Source organism: Eumetopias jubatus, unplaced genomic scaffold, assembly GCF_037043125.1.
Source record: "Eumetopias jubatus isolate StellerSeaLion01/CBP00866 unplaced genomic scaffold, mEumJub1_p1.0 scaffold_1, whole genome shotgun sequence".
Lineage (NCBI taxonomy): Eukaryota > Metazoa > Chordata > Mammalia > Carnivora > Otariidae > Eumetopias > Eumetopias jubatus.
In genome coordinates this window covers 105,574,598-105,602,344 of record NW_028274807.1, presented here as the reverse complement: position 1 = coordinate 105,602,344, position 27,747 = coordinate 105,574,598, and the positions used below count along the sequence as shown (strand labels likewise).

General features: G+C 36.6%; 1 protein-coding gene across 1 annotated transcript in view; it reads left to right on the top strand.

Moving 5' to 3' along the window:
• The window catches only part of LEKR1 (leucine, glutamate and lysine rich 1), a 187,852-nt gene that overhangs the window by 115,401 nt on the left and 44,704 nt on the right, over positions 1-27,747 (top strand). The window contains exons 7-9 of the mRNA XM_028103184.2: positions 9,328-9,409; positions 20,798-20,875; positions 21,275-21,478. Coding sequence (XP_027958985.1) covers positions 9,328-9,409; positions 20,798-20,875; positions 21,275-21,478 — 364 coding nt within the window. The remainder of the gene's footprint in view (positions 1-9,327; positions 9,410-20,797; positions 20,876-21,274; positions 21,479-27,747) is intronic.

Sequence of the window (27,747 nt, the reverse complement as noted above, 5' to 3'; positions counted from 1 at the left end):
GGGCACATGCACCCCAATGTTTATAGCAGCAATGTCCACAAGAGCCAAACTATGGAAAGAGCCTCGTTGAATGGATCAAGAGATTGAATGGATAAAGAAGATACACACACACACACACACACACACACACACATACACACACACACACAGGAATATTATGCAGCCATCAAAAATTGAAATCTTGCCATTTGCAATGACGTGGATGGAACTAGAGGGTATTATGCTAAGCGAAATAAGTCAGTCAGAGAAAGACAATTATCATATGATCTCACTGATATGAGGAATTTGAGAAACAAGACAGAGGATCATAGGGGAAGGGAGGGAAAAATGAAACAAGATGAAACCAGAGAGGGAGACAAACCATAAGAGAGTCTTAATCTCAGGAAACAAACTGAGGGTTGCTGGAGTGGAGGGGGTGGGAGAGTGGGAGGGATAGGGTGGCTGGGTGATGGACACTGGGGAGGGTATGTGCTATGGTGAGTGCTGTGAATTGTGTAAAACTGATGAATCACAGACCCATACCCCTGAAACAAATAATACATTGTATGTTAATTTAAAAAAAGAATGGAATAATAGAGTTTTATAATCTCCAATCCCCCATTTCCTCTTTTATAAAATTTTCCAGGTCAGAAGTATCCATGGTATTTTGATTTAGGGTGAATCATAATTTATTTAATTGTATCCTAGTTTTGGACAGTTGTTTTCTCTTTTTTTTTCTGTTAAAATGATATTGTGATACATAACCTCATGCTAAATCTTTTCACATATCTGTGAGTGTTGCCTTATGATCTCTTTCGTCTTCAAATTATAAACTTTTGGTTTTTTTTTGTCTGACACTTTTAAATTATGTGATTGTGTGTTAGAATTTGTTTAATGCAACTAGCACAAAGTATGAAAGCAATCTTTTGAAGAAATTCTTTCCCTTTACCTATTTTACTGCCATCCCAGCACAACAAGGGGGAAGGGTATAACAAGAAGAATCAGAGTTCTGTGTGGCTGATGATGCACTTCATCTCCTTCACAGTCTTGCATAAAATTGTCCTGCATACAGAAATCTCTGTAAGCATTCTGATTGTAAAACATACCGATTCATTAAAGAAACTGATGTTTATATGGTTATGTGACTCTATTTGAAAATGTCTTAAATATTTTTAGATCTAAACTTCTCTGTCTTCCATGTATTCATTTCCTTTATTATTAACCCTAAGTATATTTCTTTTTATCCCATAAGTATTTTTAGCTAATACTCTGTTCATGGTGGGTCCCTGTCCATATCCATTACTAGTATTTTCCAGTCTTGAAAAATCTCATTATAATATATATGTATGATTTGTGAATTTATTTATATGTACAAATTTGTCAGAAAACAGAGTACTGTTCTAAAGTATTCAGAAGTTTCTAAGTCCATCAGGATTATTCCAATGATATAGATGATGTATTATCTTCGTTTGCCAGTTGAGAGAGAATAGTTTTATTCAGGGTAAAAACATTAGAATTTAAGGCTTCTCCTATCTTATCTGTTCATAATTTACAGTATTTCATAAGCCCCCCCATAAGTTAGAGTTATTTTCATGTTATATTGGATTGGTTTAATGTTCAGAATAAACTTCAGTGAAGGTTTAGAAGCTTTTTTTTTTGCATTCTGAAGTAAATTTTTGATTCTTAATATTAGAATGTAATTCATTTCCAAATTTTAAATATCTGATTTTCTCCTTAGCATGATTTAATGCATATCCCTACTCTATCCTGCCCACACACACCTAGCTAAATAATTTTCTGGTTTTAATATAACTGCATCTGGACTGAATTGCGACTTTTTAGCTGTGTATCCACACCTGTTCTAGCATCTGATGTATTAAAGTCCAAATGTTATTTCAGTCCTTTCTGGCATTATGTGAAAAATGTTAATGTACTTCAAGTATACTTGTTTCAAAATAGATGTGAATCAAATCTCTGAAGTATAAACCCTAAAATGAATTTTCCAAGTGGCTATATCAACATCTGAGCTTTGTAAAATGTTTGCTAAAGTTAAAATATGTTAATTTGCAATTGATACAGTTGAATACTCATTATAGAACTTTCTTCTATTATTGGTATATATTCTTACATCTGCAAAGGTTTCCTCTGTTAATGCTCATTTTAAAAAAAATTTAAGTGAGATATTACTTTTGTAAAAGTCAAAGCTCATTAAACTATGGTGTAATGAAATATACATATAAATATTCTCTAAATGCAGCATACTGATTATGTTCATTCACATCAGTTATATCTAATCAAAAATCCCACAATTTCAGCCATATAATTAACCATCTAGCTAAATAAAGTCATTGAAAATATTGGAAAAATAAAACAGGTTTAGGTCTAAAGGAGTTATTTATTTCTCTAAAACATAATTAATCATCTTGAAGGCAAAATGAGGCACTTGATTATAATTTCTCTAATGACAAGGGAATATATTTTATTGGTATTTGTAGACTGAATCCAGTTCGCATGGACCCTACCTATAACACAGTAGATGCTCAATGAGTGTCTAGTGAAGTAAAATAACCTATTTATAAGGAAGTTTGCATTTTAATGCCAAGCACATATTAGATATTATCAATGAAAACTGCACAACTCTTCTGTTCCATGCTTTTTAACCTTAGGTACATAAATTTAAGCATTTAATTGCAGGTGTTCTTATTCTACTATCTACAACATTTCATTTATTCATTCAACAATTATTTTTTGAATACTTCCATGCCTCAAACACTATGAATATAGCAGATAAGGTTTCTGCTCTCGTGGAACTTACATTCTAGTGAGTTTATATTGTGAAGATTAAATTAGTGTAATGCACATAGAATGTAGTGCCTGGTAGAGTAAGTACTCAGCACTTATTAGTTGTGATGATGATGATGGAAGACACCTTTATATAAATGCTATTCAAAGCCATGAAACTAGATGAGATCCACTAGAGAGAAAATGCAGGTAGAGAAAAGGCTACAAACTGAACCCTGGAATGTTCTAAGAAGAAGGATCCTCAACAGAGACTGAGAAACAATTAGCCAACAAGATGGGAAGAAACTAGAGTATAGTGTAATGGAGACAAGAGGAGTGTTTCAAAGAGGAAGTAAACAATTGTGTCAAATGCTGCTAAAAGGTTGAATTATATAAGAACAAAGAATTGAATTTTGAAATTGCCAGGATAGCATGTCATTCTTAACTTTAAAAAGAGCTATTTCAGATGAACATAGGGGAAGAGAAGGAAAAATAAAGTAAGTTTAAAAACAAAGAAGGAGGCAAACCTTAGGAAACTCTTAGCCATAGGAAACAAACTGAGGGTTGCTGGAGGGGAGGTCAGTGGGGGGATGGGGTACCTGGGTGATGGGCATTAAGGAGGGCACATGATGTAACGAGCACTGGGTATTATATGCAACTGATGAATCACTAAATTCTACCCCTGAAACTAATAATACACTATATATTAACTAACTAGAATTTAAATAAAATCTTTTAAAAAAGAAAAAAAAAGAGCTATTTCTGTGGAAGAGTGAAGAAGAAAGCTCAATTGGAGTAGATAGAAAAGAGACTGGGGGAAAAAAGGCAAATCATGAAAAGAGAGACAGGAATGACTAAGAAGTATAAAATGAGATGATCAGCTTCAATAGTGAGCAGAGAACTGCAGATTAAACCAACAATGAGACACTACTTTGCACTCTGTGGATTGGCAAAAAAAAAAAAAAAAAGTAAATAGCTCTTTCTGGTAAGTATTTAGGAAAGCAGGGGCCTTCATTTAGTGAGGTGGAAATGTACAGTGGTGCCTCCATCCTGGGAACCATTTGGCATTAGTTAAGTGTGTGTATGCCTATGACCTCATAAGTTTGTTCTGAGGACATGCTGCAGAAAAACTCCCTTGTAAGTACACAAGAAGATGGGTAGAAAGCTTTTGTCACAGGATTATTTGTGGTGACACAAAGTTGCAAGCAACTGGGTTCCATCACTATAGGACTAGATTAGTAAAATGTGACATGTAAACACTTTAGATATTATATGACAGTCCGAAAGAAATGAATCATATTTATATATGGCTGCATGGGTAGGTCTCAAAAATAATGTGTAGTGAAGACAAGTAAGAATGAAAATGATATGCATAGCTTAACATCACTTGTGTAGTTTTTAAAAACACCTGCAAAAAGTACTATTTTTTTCCACACATAAGCAAATTAAAGTCTACATCAAATTCACTAACACTCTAGAATGGTTCCCTCTAGAATGGATCATTCCCAAATCCAAATAATATGTCCCAATGTCTTAAAAATGAAGTTAACAACCTTCCTTGTTACTATATACCCCTCTAGCTAGCTATTCACAGAGTCAAATGCATTGTCTTTAAAGTTTCAACCTCATCCCCCACTTCCACATCAAGTTCTCTAACCCTGTTTTCTTTTGTACCTTGAACACAACTGAGTTGATTAGACACCTTAGTACAGAGCATGCTATCATCCTTGACTGTACAAGAAAGACCCCTCTCCAAACAATATTTCTATAAAATATGTCAAATAGAAAAATTCAGAGAATAATATAACAAATGTGGGTGAATTCATCACCCATATTTAACAAGTTTTAACATGGCCATTGTTACTCTGTATATTGTTAAAGGAAAATATTTAATTAAACCCTTCATTTTTACCCTTGCCCATACAAGGATAACCACTGGTGACACTTGGACTGACTGCAAGAACAAGGTCCTCAAGGTAAAAAGTGATGAGATTCAGAGAGGAAGTGAGTGTGGGAGCCAGGTGGCCTCACTCGTTGCCACCAATGATAAGAGCGAGCAGGGAGTACTCATTATGTGCCTGCCACTGTTCTCTTTACATACATTAAATCTCTTAATTCTCAATCCTATGCTGTAGTCACCATTTTATAGATAAGGAAACTAAAGCACCTAAAGTCACACAGCTCATAGAAGCAGAGCTAGGATTTGAAAATAGGCAGTCTGGCTTTAGAGATCATGCACGACACCTTTATATTACCTGTCATAGGAGTGTTAAAAATGGTGAACTTCTGTTTTTCCTCTTCCTCAACCATTTAAAAAAGTATAGAGCCTTCAGTTTCTCATTTAGAAAAAATTCCCATTTGGGATCTCTGAGGGCCAATTCTGCTTGGTGGTTCTTTCATTCTGCTTCTTGAACCTACAATCAGTTTCCTCCACTTTGAACCAGATTTTGTGTGTGTGCGTATGTGTGTGTGTGCGCGCGTGCGTGTGTGTGTGTGTGTGTTTATACAGAAAGCTTTAAGCTTGAAATATCTTTCCACTATAAAGGTTCTATTTATTGTTTTCTCAAACGTTATACTAAATATACTCTCCAAGTGACTGTAATGTTTTTTTATCCTTCTATAAAATAGCTAACTATGAATACCTTTTGTATTTGTAGTTTCTGGAAACATTTTGGAATAGCAGCATTCTCTTAAATGACTAATTACCCCAAATCTGATGCCTGTGTAATGCTATCCAGCAAGCAGCTGGCTTCGTATGAAGAGAGGCTAAGAGCTCTTTTTTGTCTTGTTCATTCAAAATCATTTGCTTCTTATTTAATATCTGTAAAGAACGCAGTCACATCATAGTAGAATTTGCTGTTGTAAATTTTGGATTGTTTCCATGGGTTCCGCCTTACATCTGCATGGTGTTTAAAGCCAATGCTTCCTTTCTTTTTGTAGGCAGTTAGGGCCTTTTGCCTCATAATCCAATGTCATGCTGAATGACAGAAAATTGAAGTTGAATTTATTTAACTATAGAGAAGGCCTGCACAGAACAATACACTTATTTAAGAACTCCTTGCCTCAGGAACTGAAGGAGCGGTCTTGTGCAGGTGGCTTAATCTCTCTGGTGCTTATCCTAACTGTGCTCCTTTATTAAGGACAGAAACTGGGCACTCTGCTTCCAAAAACAAAATGACCCTGCTAGTCTACCAGAACCAATAATAAACCAATAGCATGCTTACTCCTCATTCAGAACAGTAAAGAGAAGTTCTGTGTATTTTTTAAAATAATTCTTAGCGCTTCTTTATTAGAGAAAATGTAACCAAAAGTAAAAACAACAACAAAAGAAACAGCCATGAAAATATGTTAACTCTTAATTATATACTGCTGGTCAGTTTACATTATGGATTATTCATGATGAATCTTTTTTTTCCTCAATTCTCTGTGGTATCTTCTCTGTTTATATAAAGTGATTTCTTTGTTGACATTACTTGTATTTTCTGTTTCTATTTACTTCACATGGCAGCATTCAGTGGTTTCTGTGTTGTAGAGTAAAACATTTATTTCCTTTCCCTGTTTTGACTCAGAGCTGCTGTAAATACATAGTAAACTTTCTGAAGGAAGTGGCTTCTTCACTCATTGGGCACTGTGAAATAGACTAAGCTGTCTATGCTTATCTTGAACCAGGGAGAAAGGGATATTCAGGGTGGGTATGCAGAGAGAATAATACTGGAAAGTATAGTAGCTTTTCCTTTCTTGCATGGGTCATGATTGTGTAGTTTATTTTCTTTTAAACCTAGTAAATTCTGGAAATATAATGCACAAGTATATTCAAATGTGAGCTTAAGAATGCTTTCCAAAGCAGGGTGCCTGGGTGGCTCAGTCGGTTAAGCCTCCAACTCTTGATTTCAACTCAGGTCATGATCTCAGTGTTGTGAGATTGAGCCCTGCTTTGAGCCCCACTTCAGGTTCCTTGCTCAGTGGGGAGTCGGCTTGAGGTTCTCTCTTTCCCTTTCCCTCTGCCCCTCACCCCTGCGCACTCTCGTGCTCTCTCATGTACACACTCTCTCTCTCTGAAAAAAAAGAATACTTGCCAATGCTATAAAAATGGGGTTGTAAATTAGCTGCCATTTTTACTATCTACTATTGTAATTATCAGAAAATTGAGAATTAATTGCATAAAATTCACATATCAAGTACCAATTATTTGGTCAAGATAATCAATTCTTCCTCTTAACAATAGCTGTATTTAGAAATGATAACATGAAATTTATTACATAGGCTCAGACCCATGCTTCATCTAGTTTAAGATTATGTTTTGACAAAAGCACCAAAGGACATTAATAAGAAGGCATACTTGTTCTTTCTGAAGTCAGTGTCATAAAGTTGGTCACAATAATACCATATTTGTCTTAATTTCTTTCATTAATTATAATAATTTTTAAACTTTCAAAATTTAAACCATCTCTTGGAGTTAGACATTCTGCTAATTTACTACATATTTTATGTAAAATACTTTTTATTCATCTTAAGTATACCCCTTTAAAGATTCTTAAACAGATCTATAGCTACACTAACCATACTTTCGTGGACGAATATCAAATCCCCTTGTAGCTTTTATATTTTGAGAGCCCATGTAGGAGAGTTAGAAAGATAAGGACTTAGGGATGAGTCTAATCTGAGTTTGAATCACAGGAGCACTTCTAACTAGCTATGTCACCTTTGATAAGTTAGTTAATTACTCAGATCCTTAGAGTCTTCACTAGTGAAAATATGTATCTGTTTTTCATGGTAGTTGTGACTGTAAATGAAATGATATAGGAGAAAACATTTTGCACAGTGCCACAGAGTGCACCATCAACAAACACTAATCTCTTTCCTTATTCTTCAGAGGATGGGTTGAAATCTTTTGGCTGTGCCTGTGTGAATAGAACCCCTCTACAAGTCCATATGAACTTAATGACAAAGCAATCCATTGTGCAACATTCATAAGAGATTGCTTTGTTTCAGAAGGTTGCGCTCAAAAATAAATTATATGTATGTCATCTTTTCCCTCATATAATGATATCACTTGATAACTGGGGAAAATGGACCCTACAAATACTATCTATCAGTTAAGTCCTTATTGACTTTTACTTTGAGTGGCCATTCTTTCAAACTGATTCCTTCAGCTGAGTTAAAAACCTTCAGTCAGTTAAACTGTTGGCTAATGCATTAATTCATTGTAAGATATTAGGCAAGTGGTGCCTAGGTGGCTCAGGTGGTTAAGGTTGATTTCTGCTTAGGTCATGATCTCAGAGTCATGAGATCGAGTTCCGCTTTGGGATCCACACCATGCAGGGAGCCTGCTTAAGATTTCTCTCTCTCTGTGTCCCTCCTCCTCTCTCAAAAAAATATAAATAAATAAAAATAAAAAGCATATTGTAAGATACCAGGCAAGAGAATCAGAGAGTATCTCCTTTTTTTTTTCCTCATCTGAAAAATGGGGCTATTTGTACCTAGATAGAAGTTTGAGGGATAACATTAAATAATGTATGTGTAAGTACTGGATAAACATGAAGATTTATACTAATTTCTGGCAAATTCTAATTAAAACATCCGTTTAGAGTGATTTTTGTCTTGTTTTGTTTTCTAATTTAAAGGAACTGGCTTTCTTCATAAAACAAAGCTAAGAAGGCAGATTGACAATATATATAGAAATGTTATATATTTGTATGGATGCACAAAGATTTTAAAGTTTACTATTAAAGCTATGTTATTAAAACATATCTGAGCAGGTGTAGCATAGAAATTTTATAGTTCCAGTGTGTTAAATTATTTTCTCCATAGAAACCAGTTAGTCCATCTGTGTAAGTTTATTTTCTACTTTTCTCTCAAAAAGAGTGCCAACAAGAGCTGTCATTGCAGTGGGGGTTCAGATCATAGTTCCCACACACAGGCTAATGGCAGGACCCACTTCATTCAAGCCATTTGTTCTTTCTGCTTTAGTTTCAGTTCTGCATCTGCACACGTTAGACACGGCTGCTTGAATAATCTTTCTCAAACACTGCTTGAATTCCCCAGACTATGGAAGCCAATTTCCTGCTTGTATTTTCTTGGCTTTGAAAGTTATTAAAATGCCTATTAGATGCTACCCAGAGTTAACAAATTCTTTACCAGGAGCCTTGCACATGGTTTGTCTATTTCAGTTCTACCAGGAGGTCTCAGTAATACTTCTCAGTTCCTGGCCACAAGAGCGAGCTCAGGCAGTCAGGTGTTTCAGAGGTGAGCCACATGATCAGAAATTCATATGTGTGTCAGTGACATAAATTTCCTTTAAAAACATTAGTAAAATTTAGCCTATTAGCTGTTTGAAAATTAACAAGATGTTGGTGGCAGAAAGAGGCCAATAAATTGGATCTGTCAAAAACCGTTAATTCTGTGGGGTTTCCGAAGAGATGAGCTGCATATCCAGGCAAAGTGGAGTAAACAGCTGTAGTATGCTGCAGGAACTGAATGGCAGTTCTAAAAGAATATGTTTTACACTCTGAAACTATCTGGACATTTTGAATGTACTAATCAGATGAATACACTGTGTCATTTCAGATTTACAATGTCAAGTAGAGGCACTTGGGCTAAACCTTCAGAAGGCAGTGACCAAGATTGACAACTATAAAGCAAAGCTCATGTAAGATGGTAAACATTGAACAACCTGTAGATTTTAGAAAGCCTCTCCCACCCTTACCATCTGTTCTCTATGACTCTTTTGGCAGTGATTTCATTGTGTGAGTGTGGTCTGCTTTTCTCAGGCACTTTTCTGGCCTGTCTTGTATATTAAAGGACATGTAAATATTTTTAAATACATAAAATGTTTCTTTCACTCAATAAGAAACTTAACCTATTCATGTATTAAAGCTTTCCCTGGTTGTTCAAGTATAACTCAATGTGAAATATTCTGATTTTTTTTTCTCTTAATGTGTCTCTTTATTATCCATCCAGAAGAAACAACTTTGAAGTTGTTTCTTAAAATTACCAATTTTAAGTTCAAAACGAGAGTATCTTTGAAAAAGTATCTTTGAGTATCTTTGAAATGCTGGAGTACTTATGCTTTATACAAGGAAGAAAGAAAATATTGGAAAACAAATGACAAGAAAATGCCCTTGTAAAATATCCAGAGCACTATTGCTTTCAGAAATGAATTTACTTCAGAAGTTTCAAAAATTACTTTATGGTATAAATATCATACATCTATAATTATAATACTAAAATAGAATTTATATAATCTTTGAAAAATAAATTTTTTTATTTTGTGGTATATAATCTGGTAGCTCTGGTTTTCAGTTCCTATATTTTGGAAGAATGAACCTCACAAGAAATATAAATATTTAGAATGCTTAGCAACCAAATGTTGTGTTGACCATGAACTACTCCTAAAAACAATGTGTTTAATAAAATTCTTAACAGTGCAAGGAAGAACAAATTCCAAAAATGCCCTACCAAATTAATGTATACTTGAATTATTTGTAGCAAAATAATTTGTCTTTTAAAAACAAAAGAAAGCAAATATTCAAGCTTTACAAAACTGTGGTTAATAGTACCGTAAATACAGTAATTCAACCATCTGTGTATAATGGCTAAGGTTGAGGGAATGAGTGGGCAGGGGGTCCTTGGTTGACTCACTGGGCCCAGGAAGTAACTTTCTGGATGAAAACAAGCATGAAAGAGAGAAGCAAAATGGTGATTACCCCCCCTCCCAAAAAACCCATTGTTCCCCACCCTCTAGTAACATTAGGGAGGGCTTTGGCCATATGGACCTCTCATGTGGAGGGCAACCTAATCAGGCCACGGCTACTCTGTGACTTTGGCTTCTTAGATCTCAATAAGTGACAAAGGCACATTCTAGGAATAGAGGAGTAGGGCTGGTACTGACTAAACTAAAAAGGGAATTTGTGGATCCACCAAGACTTATCATATGTAGTGGAGTCCTGGCAAGTTAGGAGAGAGGCTAACCACAGAAATAAGCATTCTGAGGAAAAAGAATAAAGCTCATTGGTTGTGACATGAATTGATTTTTCACTTGATAAATTGGCACAGAATTTTCTATATATACAGGGAACATTCCCATTTAATATTAACATAGTTTGTAGTATTTTTTATTAAATATATATATATATATTTTAAAGATTTTACTTATTTGACACAGAGAAGGAGATACAGAGCGTGCACAAGCAGGGGGAGCGGCAGGCAGAGGGAGAGGGAGAAGCAGGCTCCCTGCTAAGCAGGGAGCCCCATGTGGGGCTCGATCCTAGGACCCTGGGATCATGACCCAAGCCAAAGGCAGATGCTCAAGCGACTGAGCCACCCAGGCTCCCCATTATTAATTATATTTTTAACATAATTTATAATGTAAATACTGAGAAATGACAGGAGTCAGAATAGATTGGAGATGGAGTGAGAAATACCACCTCACTAAAGTCCATCGAACAAATTAGCTGGAGGAAATGCTTTTGTTTCAGTTTATAAAACTGTTGCTTCCTGCCCTATATAAGAACTTCTTAAAATTAGAAAATGGGCAGAGTATCCATTTTTAGAAAACTGAGTTATGAAAGAACTACTAAGTCTCTTGTGATTACGAGGTGGTACCACATCCAAATGGAACCACCCAGAGACAGGAAGCGCCTGTTTTTCTGGTTATCTCTTTAGAAATGAGGAAAAAATGTCCCAGAAGCCACCAAACAGCCCTCTCTTTACATCTCTTTGGCTGAAACCCTTTACATACCCTCTCCTAAATGAATCACTGGCAAGGGGAACAAGACTACCACAATTAGTTTAGACCAAGTAGGATTATGATAATGGGGCTCCGATGGCCAGGAAGAAAGCTGTAGTGTATGTCTAGAAGGTAACCAGTATTTTTGTGTGTGGTGTAAGGAAATGGTCCAGTTTCATTCTTCTGCATGTGGCTGTCCAATTTTCCCAACACCATTCATTGAAGAGACTGTCTTTTTGCCATTGGACATTCTTTCCTGCTTTGTCAAAGATTAGTTGACCATAGAGTTGAGGTTTCATTTCTGGGCTCTCTATTCTGTTCCATTGATCTATGTGTCTGTTTTTGTGCCAGTACCATACTGTCTTGATGATGACAGCTTTGTAATAGAGCTGGAAGTCTGGAGTTGTGATGCCGCTGGCTTTGCTTTTCTTTTTCAACATTCCTCTGGCTATTTGGGGTCTTTTCTGGTTCCATACAAATTTTAGGATTATTTGATCCATTTCTTTGAAAAAAGTGGATGGTATTATGATGGGGATTGCATTGAATGTGTAGCTTGCTCTAGGTAGCATTGACATCTTCACAATGTTTGTTCTTCCAATCCATGAGCATGGAACGTTTTTCCATTTCTTTGTGTCTTTCTCAATTTCTTTCATGAGTATTTTATAGTTTTCTGAGTACAGATCCTTTGCCTCTTTGATTAGATTAATTCCTAGGTATCTTATGGTTTTGGGTGCAATTGTAAATGGGATCGACTCCTTAATTTCTCTCTCTTCTGTCTTGTTGTTGTTGTATAGGAATGCCACTGATTTCTGTGCATTGATTTTATATCCTGCCACTTTAGTGAATTCCTGTATGAGTTCTAGCAGTTTTGGGGTGGGGTCTTTTGCGTTTTCCACATAAAGTATCGTATCATCTGCAAAGAGTGAGAGTTTGACTTCCTCTTTGCCAATTTGGATGCCTTTGATTTCTTTTTGTTGTCTGATTGCTGTGGCTAGGACTTCTAATACTATGTGGAATAGCAGTGGTGATAGTGGACATCCCTGCCACGTTCCTGACCTTAGGGGGAAAGCACTCAGTTTTTCCCCATTGAGAATGATATTCGCTGTAGGTTTTTCATAGATGGCTTTTATGATATTGAGGTATGTACTCTCTATCCCTATACTCTGAAGAGTTTTGATCAAGAAAGGATGCTGTACTTTGTCAAATGCTTTTTCTGCATCTACTGAGAGGATCATATGATTCTTGTTCTTTCTTTTGTTAATATATTGTATCACACTGATTGATTTGCCGATGTTGAACCAACCTTACAGCCCAGGGATAAATCCCACTTGGTCATGGTGAATAATCCTTTTAATGTACTGTTGGATCCTATTGGCTAGTATTTTGGTGAGAATTTTTGCATCCATGTTTATCAAGGATATTGGTCTGTAGTTCTCCTTTCTGATGGGGTCTTTGGTTTGGGGATGAAGGTAATGGTGGCCTCATAAAATGAGTTTGGAAGTTTTCCTTCCATTTCTATTTTTTGGAACAGTTTCAGGAGAATAGGTATTAATTTTTCTTTAAATGTTTGGTAGAATTCCCCTGGGAAGCCATCTGGCCCTGGGCTTTTGTTTGTTGGGAGATTTTTGATGACTGCTTCAATTTCCTTAGTGGTTATAGGTCTGTTCAGGTTTTCTATTTCTTCCTGGTTCAATTTTGGTAGTTGATACATCTCTAGGAATGCATCCATTTCTTCCAGGTTATCTAATTTGTTGGCATATAGTGGTTGAAAGAGCTAAATGTGAGACAGGAGTCCATCAAAATCCTAAAGGAGAACACAGGCAGCAACCTCTTCGACCTCAGCCACAGCAACTTCTTCCTAGAAACATCGCCAAAGGCAAGGGAAGCAAGGGCAAAAATGAACTATTGGGATTTCATCAAGATAAAAAGCTTCTGCACAGCAAAGGAAATAGTCAACAAAACCAAAAGACAGCCGACAGAATGGGAGAAAATATTTGCAAATGACATATCAGAGAAAGGGCTAGTATCCAAAATCTATAAAGAACTTATCAAACTCAACACCCAAAGAACAAATAATCCAATCAAGCAATGGGCAGAAGACATGAACAGACATTTTTCCAAAGAAGACATCCAAATGGCCAACAGACACATGAAAAAGTGCTCCACATCACTCGGCATCAGGGAAATCCAAATCAAAACCTCAATGAGATACCACCTCACACCAGTCAGAATGGCTAAAATGAACAAGTCAGGAAATGACAGATGTTGGCGGGGATGCGGAGAAAGGGGAACCCTCCTACACTGTTGGTGGGAATGCAAGCTGGTGCAACCACGCTGGAAAACTGTATGGAGGTTCCTCAAACAGTTGAAAATAGAGCTACCATACAATCCAGCAATTGCACTACTGGGTATTTACCACAAAGATACAAATGTAGGGATCCGAAGGGGTACATGCACCCCGATGTTTATAGCAGCAATGTCCACAATAGCCAAACTGTGGAAAGATCCAAGATGTCCATCGACAGATGAATGGCTAAAGAAGATGTGGTATATATACACAATGGAATATTATGCAGCCATCAAAAGGAATGAGATCTTGCCATTTGCAACGACGTGGATGGAACTGGAGGGTGTTATGCTGAGTGAAATAAGTCAATCAGAGAAAGACATGTATCATATGACCTCACTGATACAAGGAATTCTTAATCTCAGGAAACAAACTGAGGGTTGCTGGAGTGGTGGGGGGTGGGAAGGATGGGGTGGCTGGGTGATAGACATTGGGGAGAGTATGTGCTATGGTGAGCACTGTGAATTGTGCAAGACTGTTGAATCACAGATCTGTACCTCTGAGACAAATAATGCAATATATGTTAAGAAAAAAAAGAAGATAGCAGGAGGGGAAGAATGAAGGGGGAAATCGGAGGGGGAGACGAACCATGAGAGACGATGGACTCTGAAAAACAAACTGAGGGTTCTAGAGGGGAGGGGGTGGGCGGATGGGTTAGCCTGGTGATGGGTATTAAAGAGGGCACATTCTGCGTGGGGCACTGGGTGTTATGCACAAACAATGAATCATGGAACACTGCATCAAAAACTAATGATGTAATGTGTGGTGATTAACATAACAATAAAAAAATTTAAAGAAAAAAAAAAAGAAGGTAACCAGTAATGCTAATGTGGTAGAGCATTCATGATGCTTTGAAAAGTTAGGACATGAGGAAGGCCAGTTGAACTTGATGGCCAAGTTCAAGACATGAGGAAGGCCAGTTGTGGTGGACAGAATAGTAGTACCCAAAGATTTCCATGTCCTAATCCCTGGAGTCTGTGAGTATATTACTCTATATGACAAAAGGAACTTTGCATATGTGATTAAGGATTTTGAGAAAGGGAGATTATCCTGGATTATTCAGGCAGGCCTGATGTAATTGCAGAGATACTTATAAGAGGAAAACAAGAGGGTCAGAGTCACAAAAGTAGTTGTGAAGGTGGAAGCAGTATTTGGAATGTTGTGATTTGAAGATAGAAGAAGGGGGCACAAGCCAAGGAATGCCGGTAGTCTCTAGAAGCTAGAAAAGGCAAAGAAACAGATTTTCCCCTGGAATCACCAGAAGGAGCACAGGCCTTGTGATATCTTAATTTTAGGACTTCTTACCTTAGAACTGTAAGAGAGTAAGTTTGTGTTGTTTTAAACCATAAGGTCATGGTAATTTCTTACAGCAACAATAAGAAATTAACACACCAGTGTGTTCAGAACCTAATGAGGATTCTGGATTTATGTGGGGGGCAATGGGAAACTATTAGAGGATGTTTGACAAGAGAGTGAACTGATCCGATTTGTTTTAAAGGGTCAGCAAGGCAGCTACCTGGAGAATGGTCTAGAGTGGGAGTACAAGAGCGATCAGGGAGACCAGGTGGGAGGGTGTGAGTTCATGCAAGTGAGAAGTGACTGGTTGAGTGTAAGGCTGTATATAGTGTGGAGATGGAGAGAAATATGTGTCAGTTCTATCTGACAGGATTTATCGGTGGAGTGGATGTGACTGGGGAGCAAGAAGACTGGAAAGGAAAGAATAAAGGATAGGATGTGGGGATTTTCAGCATCAGGGTAGACAGTCGAGAGGGACTAGAGCAGGTGACTATGAGCCTCGACTCTAGATCCAGACTGTTTCCAGCACTACTGTTTAGTAGTTATGTCACCTTAGGCATGGTACTAATCTCTCTAGTCTCAGTTTTTTCAATTATAAGAAGGAAATAAAGGCTACCTTGTCATTATTGTGTTGGTGTCATTGATTGAAATGGGAAAATCGTAGAAGAGATAGGTATGGGGTGAGGGAAATAAACTATGCTTTTGATGTATTAGATTTGGAATGCCTTTTGGACAGCAAGGTGGAAGTATCAAGGAGACAGTTTGAACATGGTTATTTCATATGAAGCAGTGGAATGGTATGGAAACTTGCCTTTTTTAAAAGATATTTATTTATTTATTTATTAGAGAGAGAGTGAGAGAGAGCACAAGCAGAGGAAGGGGCAAAGGGAGAAGCAGACTCCCTACTGACCAGGGAGCGTGATGCGGGGCTCAATCCTGGGACTCTTGGATCATGACTTGAGCTGAAGCAGATGCTTAATGGAATGAGCCACTCAGGCACCCTGAAACATGCCTTTCAAATCAACAAAAATATCCAATTATTTCACTTTATTTCCTTTATGTTTGTTTAGCAGGGGCCTTTCTGAAGGCTTATTCCAAGCAGTTGAAGAGAAAGGATTGACACTATTTGCTGAGGGTAAGGAAAGAATGTAGTGTTGAAAAAGATGTAGGCTTTCTTTTTATTCCCTCCAATTCCCCCTCTCCCCATCCTTATGAAGGTGAAGATAGCTATTGTGTCATGAGGGTAAACCATAGAAAGAGTGGCTTAACTGGCATGGGCGTGGGAGCTGACCATGGTGAGGGGAATCCTTGGGATGGTAGGCACTCTAGATTAATTGTCCATATAGTTAGCAAAATAACCACTAAAAGAAGTTCTACTGGCCCTGCCTCTAGATTGGAAAAGTTGTATATGAGTCTGAACATAGAGTGAATGTCATGGTGGGGATGCTGTACCTCAAAGCATTTTTAAAAGTTTTTATTTTAATTCCAGTTAGCTAATTTACAGTGTTATATTAAGTTTCACATGTACGATACAGTGATTCAACAATTCCGTATATCACCTTGTGCTCAAAGCATATTTTTTTTTTAGAGAGAAAAGCGTGCAAGTGGGGTGGGGGTGAGGGAGAGGGAGAAGGAATCTTAAGCACACTGAATGTGGAGCCCAAGGCAGGGCTTAGTCTCATGACCCTGAGATTTGACCCAAGCTGAAATCAAGAGTCTGACGCTTAACCGACTAAGCCATCCAGGCACCCCTCAAAGCATTTATTAAAGTAACATTTTTGTTTGATTTCAAAGCAGATATACAAAACTTGGAAAATACAGGAATATGCAAAAAAGAACATCATAGTTGTATTTTGATAAATTCTTGTAGTCCTTTTTCTAAGAATTTTTTCTTAAACTCTTCTTTTTATAAGTAATGTGTATTTTAACATGTTTTCAGTTAGTGATATAAATGTATCATTTTCAGTTAGTGATAAATATATGACATGTTCCAAAAAATATTTTCCATGTCATTACATGATACATTTATAGATAACTATTAAATGGCTATACAGTATTTCAATGTGTAGATGAATCATAACTTATTTACTAAGCGTTTGTTTTTTTTTAGAATTTCTAAATTTTTCACTTTTATGAGTAAGGTACTTTGAAATTCATATAGATAAATCTCACAAGTATTTCCTTTGGATAATTTTTGCTAGAATCAAATAATTTTAATGCTTTTAATACATAATGACTCATTGCCTTCCAATAAGAGTATACTGATTTATAATCTCAGCAGTATTTGTTCATACCCATTTTTCCACTTCCTAGCTAATAGTGGGTGTAATAACTAAAAAAAAATACGGATTTGATTGATGAAACATTTTACTCCTGCATATTTGACTCTGAATTCTTTCTTTTGTGACTCAGCTGAGCATAATCTTTGTCCACTTTTCTAATGGTATGTCAATCTTTTCCTTATTGCTTCTTTTCTAATGTTTTGTTCAGAAATAACTTAAAACTTTAAAAAGTTGTAAACATAATGATAGTGCAGAGAGCACCCAAATAGCTTTTACCCAGTTTTAACATTTTAACCCATTTGCTTTCTCTCTCATCCTTTCCCTGGCCCCCTCCTCTCTCTCTCTACACACACACACACACACACACACACACACACACACACACACACACACACACACACACACTTTTCTTTCCTAAATCATTTGAGGATAAGTTACATACAACCTGATGCTTTACCTCTAAATACTTTAGCCTGCCTTTCCTCAGGATGGTGATACTTTACAAAAGCACAGGAATCTGTGTCATAAATTTACATACAGTACTTTAATCTACCATCCATATTCTAATTTTGTTAGTTGGCCTTTATAGCATTTTCTCCACTCGTATAGGACTAGTAGAGTCAGCCTGTTTGGCATGTCTTTTTAGCCTCCTAATTCTGGAATACTTTCAGTTTATCTTTTTATATGACACTGGCATTTTTTGAAAAATGTAGAACCCCTCAAACTTTTTTAAATAAAAATTTTCATTTTATGTTGGTCTAATGTTTCCTTTTGATTGGATTAAGGGCATGTACTCTTAGCCAGAAAACCATATAAGTGAGGATGTGTCCTTCTCAGGGTATGACCATTGGCCTGCCTTTATTTGGTGATACTAATTTTGATCACCTGGTAAAGGTACCGCTCAGTTTTTTTCACTCCCTTATTCCTGGGTTTTATTTTGTTGTTGTTGTTCCTTTTCAACTAGTAAGCAGTCTATAAGAGGCACTTTAAATACACTTTAAATCTTTCCTCCTCATCAAAATTTATCCCTCGATATAGCATCAATTAATGATTTTACCTTATCTAAACTTTGCTACAGTGGTTGCTAAATGAAGATTTTTCTGACTCCAGCCCTCCCTCCCCATTAATTAGCCCCCAGCATCCTACTTTAAACAAGAGCTTCACTTCTTCTCATTATTTATTTATTTATTATTGGTATAGACTGATGAACTTATTTTTTCAATGGTTTATAATTGATTACTGTACTGAATTGTTTTGATACATAAATTATCTAAGCTTAGCCAGTAAGAGCCCCTTCAAGCTGCCTCCCGTGACTTTGGAACATGGTTTCCTCATCTTTTATAAGCACTTCCTCACCTTCTGATATAACAAGATATCTCAGATATACTTACTCTGCCTAGTCTTGGAAGCAGCCATTTCTCTGAGTACTCTTAGTTCCTTTGAATAGGCATGGCATTAGAGACTGAGTATGCTCATGTGCTGCTTGAGTCTGTTGATGGTTTTGTGGGCTTATGTATATGGCAGACATATCAAAGTATATATGTACTTCATTGTATGTCAACATGATACCTTAATCTATTTTACAAAAAGTGGATAATAAAAGAAAATAACATGTTTTAAAAAGACATTTTTTGCAAAAGAAAAAGTTAAACTAAAATATAGTGTTCACAGATAAAACTTGGGTAATAAAATGCTAAAGAAAATCAAAGTAATAACCATAAAATTCATGAAAATGGTTATTTTAGGGAGGAGGGAGTTGGCTGTGACTGGGACGAGGGACATGAAGCTTCTAGGGTAGCTGGTCAGGTTTTATGTTTTTACCTGGATGGTAGTTATAAGAGTTTTCTCCTAATAATTCATTATATAATTTTTAATGTAATTTTCCTGTAGCTTACAATTTTATCATATTTTACAATAAAAATGGTTTTAAAAATAAATGAATGTTTATGTTCATGATGCAAATAAATTATTACTTATAAGAAATTAAAGTCATTCTACAAGTAGGGCAAACTCATTGACAATCTAACATATAATTCATTGTACAGTTTATAAGCTATTTTAAGGTACTTTCGGATAATGACTTATTAATAAGCAGCCTATACAAACTTAAACTGGAATATTACTCTTTCTTAATATATTCACTTTTTGAGTTTTGGTACAAAACCCAATTACATAAAATCAAGACATATGTTTATTTCAGTTTTGGAATTTCCATTTGGTTCATTTTAATTGTTTATTTTTCTGCTGAGATTTATCATCTTTTCACTAATTAGAGGTTTTTTTTTTTTATGTCTTTGAGCAGAGTTATAACTGCTCTTTGAAAAATCCTTGTCTGCACATTTCAGTATCTGGGTCATCTCAGAGGCAGTCCCTATTAACTGTCATTTCTCTTGAGAATAGGTCATGCTTTTCTGTTCTTGTGTTGAGTAATTTTTATTATATTCTGGGCATTGTAAAAATGTTATATTATGGAAATTCTGGATTCTGTTATATTTCTCCAAATACTATTGTTGGTGGGGGTGAGGGTGGTGCTGCTTTAAGCAGTTAGTTAATTTGGTTGGCCTCAGACTGTAAACTCTGTCTCTGGGGCAACAGCTCAGATCTCTGTTTAATTCTTTTATCTTTAGCGTGCTTGGAGTCTGCCCTGTGCATGTAGAGTTCAGGGCTCAGTCAGATGTGTGTGTGTAGGGTCTATCTGAGGTATTGGGACTCCTTTTTGACTCTCCTATTTTGAGTCACTCTTCACTTTTCAGCACTATGGTTGACCCAAACTGTGCTCTAGTTCTTTAGGCCAGACTGTGTTTTCTTTCAGAATGTTAGTTCCCCTTCATGATGCAGACTGGAGCCTCAGGTTTGAAATCATTAAAAACAACAACAAAAACATACAAACAAAAAACAACACAAAAAGCCTGACCTTCATGCTGTCACCTCATTCCAAGTGTCAGCTTCCCTCCAGAATCTTCTTGTTTTTGTTCACTTTCCAATGCCTTCGAATAGGGGTTTTTCTTTTTTTAATGTTCTGCAAAGTTTAGACTTTTTATTTATATGCAGATCGTTGACAGGGGCCTACTTAGCCATTATAGAAGTGACCTGAATGTTTATTTCTTTAAAGAAATAATAATATAAAGTTGCTAAGAAATTTCTCCTATGGATGAATAAAATAATGATACGGAAAAACATACTGTTGGACTAACAGATTAGGTTATTTTTTGGCAGAAAAAAACTTTTATATTTCTCATTTCAAGGAAGTATGCATATATAATCACAAATAGAATATAAAGATAAGAAAAGTAATAAAGGAAAAACATGTTTTTAAAAAGGGAAAACATTTATACTTGAACTATTTTGAAATAAAATATTTTAACCTCTTTTATATTATTTTAGGAATAAATCTAATGAAGCTGATGACTGTCAAAGAGAACTTAGAAAACTGAAGTTTGAATCCATTATTTCTGAGTCACGGTACACATTGCAAATTTTTAAATTAATATTTTTAGTCATTGAATTTGAAACCATACTCTAAGTAACATTTTATCTGTTATGTACTTAGCTTTTCTTATTGTATTATTTACATATATATTACATATACATATATATAATATATACACATATATGTTACATATATATAATATCTAATTCACATTTATAATATCTTGAGGTTGTTCATTGATTTTGCCTCTGCCTAGATGGGGCAGTTTTAATATCACAGAACTATCCATTTTCTTAGTATTTTTAAAATTGTTCTTTAAAGTTAAAATTATAGTCTTTAGCTTCAAATGAGATTTTCATATATTTTTGATAAACATAACAATCTAGTGTCTAATGTTTATTGTTTTTTTTTTTTATCCCGTTCCATTTTAGGCATACCAGATTGCTTAAAGAGAAAGAGGATTCTTTAATGGCTTGTCAACAAATATATAAAACTTTACAGGAAGAACTGACTGCAAAAGAAAGGCAAGAAGAAGACATAAAAAGAAGAATTAACCTTGCAGAAAATGAACTACAGATAACCAAAACTCTTCTGACTCAGACAAAGGAAGAGGTTGTAACACTGAAAAATGAAAGGTGCAGTCCCTAATAATTTCTTCCAAATATTTCATTTAAGTCAATATTCCATATATATTTGAAATATCAAGGTCTTACATATATTAATGACAGTGAAATCACGGCATTAAGGATATATTTTACAGGAAAGGTCATCACATCCCACCACCTCATTTGACAATGATTAAACTGAAATCAAATTGGTTAAATGACATGTTTAAAGTCACATAATTAGTGAAAGTAGAGATGGAATACACATTGCATTTGATGTTAGACTTTTATTGAAAAGTATCAAAAAGACCATGTGTGATCTTATACTACTGAATTTCACCTGGGCCAATAATTGTTGGATTCTATCATTTTGCAACAGGAAAACATCTTTTTGTATCACTTTTTCCTTTTATTAGCTCCTACGTTTCTTCTCTGTTACTTATCAACACCTCTTATTGAGGACTCTCCACAAAGATACCTCTTGCATTCAGGTTGTAAAGGGAAGCTAAAAAGCATGTTCATTTAGCCTTCCTAGATATTGTCGCTCAGTTAATTTGTCTTTAAATTAACCTTATTTGTACTTAATATTCTCAACCCCACTTTCTTTCTTTTTGTTTTCATTTGCCTCGTATGTGTTTACTCATTCTTTTTGAGTTCTTTAGTTTTAAAGGCGTATCTGATAGTAACACACATTTGGGGCTTTTATTTTATTAGTTTTTATCAAATCTGGGAGTCTTTAATGGGAGATATCCCATTTACATTTATCAATATAACTATTATATTCCAGAAGAACATAAGTTCCATAAGGCAAGAATTTTTGTCTTACATTATTCTCTGCACAGAATGCAAAATTGGCTATTTGTTTTTCATTCTTCCCAGAATTCTTTTAGTTTATTTTTTATTTTGTTAATTTCATTTTATGAGTATTAGACCAGTTTCTAACTTAGAAGATTTATAAACTTTTTTTTAGTTCTTTACAAAGGCAGCTATTTGCTCCCAGAGGAAAAGTCTGGGAGTGGGTAGCAAGCGGCTTAGAATTAAGTTAATTGTCTTAGAACTTTTTCATCAACTCTTTGCCCTGGGTTATATCTGTCTCTACTCCAGGCTAGAAGGGGTTCTGTCCAGTTCATAGGAGAACAAGTCTTATCTCTGGTCCAACCTGGGATAAGATGAACAACTGTGATGCTGATTGCCACCCATGATTTCTTCCTGACTCAGCCATACCAACAACCTGCCTCTTGCAAAGATGGTATACCTTATAGTTACATGACTCTTCATTCCACCCCACCACCTCTGCCATTTCACAATTGCATGGTCACTCAGCCCATAGCCCATTAGAAGCAGCAATTTCATAAGTATGGAATTTGCAAGGGCCAAGTTACTAATAACAAGAAGGAATGGCAGCTGAAAGATTGGTCATGCATAAGAAGAAAAAAACCTCTAAATCCAAACAAAAACTTGAAAAGCATTGCAATTTGACCTAATATGCAATAAAGACAGCCTAACACACATCAATAACTTTGAGTGTTCCTATATTTATAACATGGGTTAATAACTGATGGCCATCATGATGACCCTGAGTGAGAAAAATAAAAATCAGCTTTATACTCTACATTAAAAAGTACAGAATCATATGTACGAGGACACCAAGAAAGAAATTTTTAAAAATCTGCTTATAACTTTGGTTATCTGAGTAATTTCCTTATATTCCTGTATTACCTAGAATACCCCACTTCTAATGGTGTCAGATTAATTAGATTTACTTGTTTATCAGAATGAATGCCATCTTCTTTACAGTGGTCATTGAAAAGATCCTGTCTTTGCTCAAACATTTCTGGAACTCTTTTCTGAGGATTGACTTAAGTGCATATGTTTTAGAATAGTCTCTGTATGATGAATCTTTGCCCTTTAGGATGAACTTGATTTTTTTTATTTTTTTATTTTTTTATGAATTTGATTTTAAAAACCGTCTCAGTAGGTTCAGTGAAAGCAAGTCCTGTGAACATGGTAGGAAGTCAATCTGGGAAATACCATGTGGGATAAAAAATAAATTGTATTTTTTTTTTTTTTTAGTAAATTATCCCTTGCTGCAGTTTGAAGAAGGCAGTCTTATGAGTGTTTTGAGGATTGATGGCATCATTAGAATAAATAGAGAACTTTCTTGGAGGATTGCTTTGAAATACATGCTCACCTGGATGTGTATGTTTTGCCACATTTTAAAGACATTAAGTATGGTTCTAATCTTAACCTTATGTTTTAAGTGTTGAATGAGAAAGATAATTTCTTTAAGTTTTCAGAGAATAGAGACATCACTGAACTACCACCTTCTCTTCTTCTCCCCTTTTTTTTCTTTCATATACTTGCCCTGTTTCCTTCTTTGCTCTTTACACTTTGGTCTATCCAAAAGCAGGCATGGTATTACCTAATCATTTGGTGACACTAAGTTTACTATCTGCCACATAACAAATAAAAATGTGCTTATGCACCAGTAAGTTATCATACTATCATAGGATTACTCCTAGACATAACCCATTGTCCTTTTTCTTTGTCCTAGGCCACCTTCAAATTTTGTCTGCCTTGTCCTCTATTGTATCCTCAAAGTCTAGCATGTATCCACTCGATAAATATTTGTTGAGGGAATGAATGACTTGCTTTGGGTAATTTAGTCAGTCAACAATTATTTGTTGAGCATTTACTGTATGCCAGGTACTATGTACCCTGGGGATATAAGAGTGAATCTGAAACATCCCTGTCCTCAAGAAGCTTACATTCTAATGAGATGCATAGTTAAAAAAAAAAAGTAAAGAGCTAACTAGAATAATTACAGATTGTAATAACAGATATAAAATAAGTAAAAGGGTATTGTTGCAGAGACTGATAGAAAGGGGTCCTGATTTGGAAAGAGCAGTCATAAAAGTGACTTCCAAGATGATACACAAAGGAAGACAAGTAAAAGTAACTGGGCCAAAAGCCAGGAAGAGCTTTACAAGCAAAGAGCAAGCTTGGTGAGTTCTCAGAAATGGCAGTGTGACTTTAGGCCTAACAAGTGTGAGTGAGACAGACGAGGACCAAACCATGCAGGGTCTCCTAGGCCTTTGGGAGTTGGGTATTATATACAGTGCAATGAAAAGAAACCATTGAGGGGATTTAAGCAGAGGAGTGACCCTGTGGAAAGATTGTTCTGATGCTGAGTGGAGAAGGTATGGCGATGGGCAGTGGGAACAGCTCAGGTCATTTACTGCTTTGATATTAATGAAAGGACTTTATGTATGGTTAAGCCTAACAGACATGAGCAAAATGAAAATCTTCAGCTCCTACCCCTTGCCAGCTTGTGCTGGGTTATTTAAATGTCTGTACCAAGTGGGTAGTGGCAAAATAGCCAGGATTTACTCCATTTTGAGCCAAAAGGGATATATGAAAGCCAAGTTAGGGGCACCTGGATGGCTCAGGCGGTTAAGCATTTGACTCTTGATTTTAGCTCAGGTCACGATCTTGGGTCGTGGGATGGAGCCTTGCATTGCATAAGGTTCTGCTCTCAGCAGGGAGTCGTCTTCTCTCCCTCTCTCTCAGCCCGTCTCCCCCATGCACTCTCTCTCTCTCTCTCAAATAAATAAATAAATCTTAAAAATAAAAGAAAGCCAAGTTCAAAGGATATTTTGAAGAATAATGACCTTTTGGAAGCTTTTGACATTTCTGTCCAAACCTACCTTGAAACTTTTGTTGACAAGCCAATCAAAGAATCCTCTTTCTCTTTAAGCAATCTGTTATGCCTAAAATGGTACAGGATTAAAAAAAAAAAAAACCACCAATACACATTAGACACTAGATCTTTATGTTTATCAAAGATATATGAAAATCTCATTTGAAACAAAAGACTATAATTTTAACTTTAAAGAACAATTTTAAAAATACTAAGAAAATGGATAGTTCTGTGATATTAAAACTTCCCCATCTAGGCAAAGGCAAAAATCAATGAACAGCTTCAAGATATTAAAATATAAATTAGGTATTATATATGTAAATAATACAAGTCTTCCTTTGACAGCTGGGGCAACCAGTTAACCTGCCCCCTTTCTGTCTCTGGTTCTTTTCCATCCCCTCCTGACCACAGACATTCCTTAAGGTTCATGCATGGTGTTGGCTTTCCTCTCTCCGCTTTCTTCCCTTTAGTAGTAACCTGTCTCTCAACTGAGCAAGTTTCCCTGTAAAGCTTTGCTTTGAAGTGCCAGTGGGTCCTCTAAATAGAGGTGTTCCTAGGCAGTTGGAGATGTGAAAAGTCCCTCCAAAGAAGAAATGATAAAGATACTGATAACACAGAGATTCTTGTTCAGTAGCACTGGGTGGTGCCTGGAAATCTGCTACACAGCAACGTCCAAAACCACCGTCACGGAAGGCCTTGCAACCAACCAGGCTGGCAGATGTGCTCTCCAAAGGCCAAAGCTCAAGTTGCTCCCAGTGACGGTGTGTGCTTCCATAAGCTCAGGCAGCCTCACGTACATGCCGCCCCTCCCTCCCCTCGCCTGATACAGAACCCCCGCCAAAACTCCACTGAGACCGTGATGAGAAAGGTGCAATTTAGATGCTATGTAGCTTCAGAAGAGGAGAAAAGGAAGATGTAAAAAGCCAAAACTGACCCTAGGAAAAAACTGGTAGAACTGAATTTGGGGCAGGAGAGGAATTGGTAACTAGGAAATACTTGAAGTATTAGGACAAATCTACCTAATGATGCGTTGCTTTCTGCCCCACACTCAGGGAGCTCTGTTAGGACAAGAGGCTCCACTGGAAGGAGGAAAAGTAGGTCCTTCGAGATCACGGATGCTGGGGGCAGAGGTCTGGCCAGCTTGGTTACAGACACTGAGGCTGGAGAGAGAGGTCTCCTTGGTGGATGAGGAAGGATGCAGCCAGCACAGTGGCCAGCGCCAGAGAAAAGGGCAGCTGTTTTCTCAATTCTATGCAAAGAGCTCTCTGCTCTCCTGCTTCTGGGCTAGAGGGGGGCTCATCAGCCAGAGCCAGAACTCGGCCCAGACTGTGAATTTGTGACAGCGCTTCAGGCCTATAGTGGATTAAATAGGGTTCTGTGGGCTGGCCTGCAGGCCTAATGCCATTTTTATAGAAAAGTATTTCTATGGTAAAATGTGTTTGGAATTCCCTATAACCAACTTACAAATAACGTTTTATAAGGACATATGTGTTTAAGCTTGGAGACTGCCCACATATAACACTTAGAGAAATTTATGCACTAACACGTGGGCTACAACCATAGTGCTGAAACACGCAGCTGTCTGTAACAGCTCTCATACTCTATGCATTCCCAAGAGCTGTATTAGCACCATCTTGGTACATTCCAAGAAGAACTATAGGAAAATACTTATTTGACTGACTTGCCAATAATAGAATGGAATTAGTGAAGAGCATTGTTGGAGGAAAAGCTTAGTTGTAACCAAAGTTATGTGCAAGTTGCTTACGTGTTATTTCTTCTGTGAAATAAATAATATATGTCTGTATCTCTTTGTCTGTCTAACTCTATTTTATTTTTTTTAAGATTTATTTATTTATTTGAGAGAGAGAGAGCGCGCGGAAGAGTTCAAGAGCACAAGAGGGCGCACAAGCTGGGACGAGGCAGGGGGAGGGAGAAGCAGACTCCCTGCTGAGCAAGGAGCCCGATGCGGGGCTAACCAACTGAGCCATCCAGGTGCTCCTCTTTATCTATTTTAAATGAAGTTTTCTTAAGTGTTTCCTGTCCCTCCAGAAGGGTATCTTATAGGCTATAAGGAAGGGTTTTATTCAGCCTCCCTTACACGTGTGACCTTAACTTCTTTTCAGTTCCCAGGTCCTCTCCTTTCTCCCTTTGTCTTTGATTTTTGTTTGTTCGTTTGTTTTTAACTGAAAACTACAAACCCTCACCCCAGAAGAACATATACAAAAATCTAGCAATTTATTTTTCAGGAGTTTCAGAGAGTTTCCTGCTTTCCTGTATATGACATGACCCCATAATTAAACATGCAGGCTTCTTCATGCTCTCTCTCCCCTCTCTTTTCCCCCTACCCCGCCTCCCTCAAACTCTCTCACACACAATCCATAGGTATCACAGTTCCGGGGAGCCCTCTAAGGGCTTCTGTGCTCATGTCCTGAGTGAGATGCGTCCTTTTTTCTTTTTTTAAGATTTTATTTATTTATTTGAGAGAGGGAGAGAGACAGAGATAGTGAGAAGAGAGCATGAGCAGGGAGGAGAAGGAGAAGCAGGCTCCCCCCTGAGCAGGGAGCCCATATGATTGGGAGCTCAATCCCAGGACCCTGGG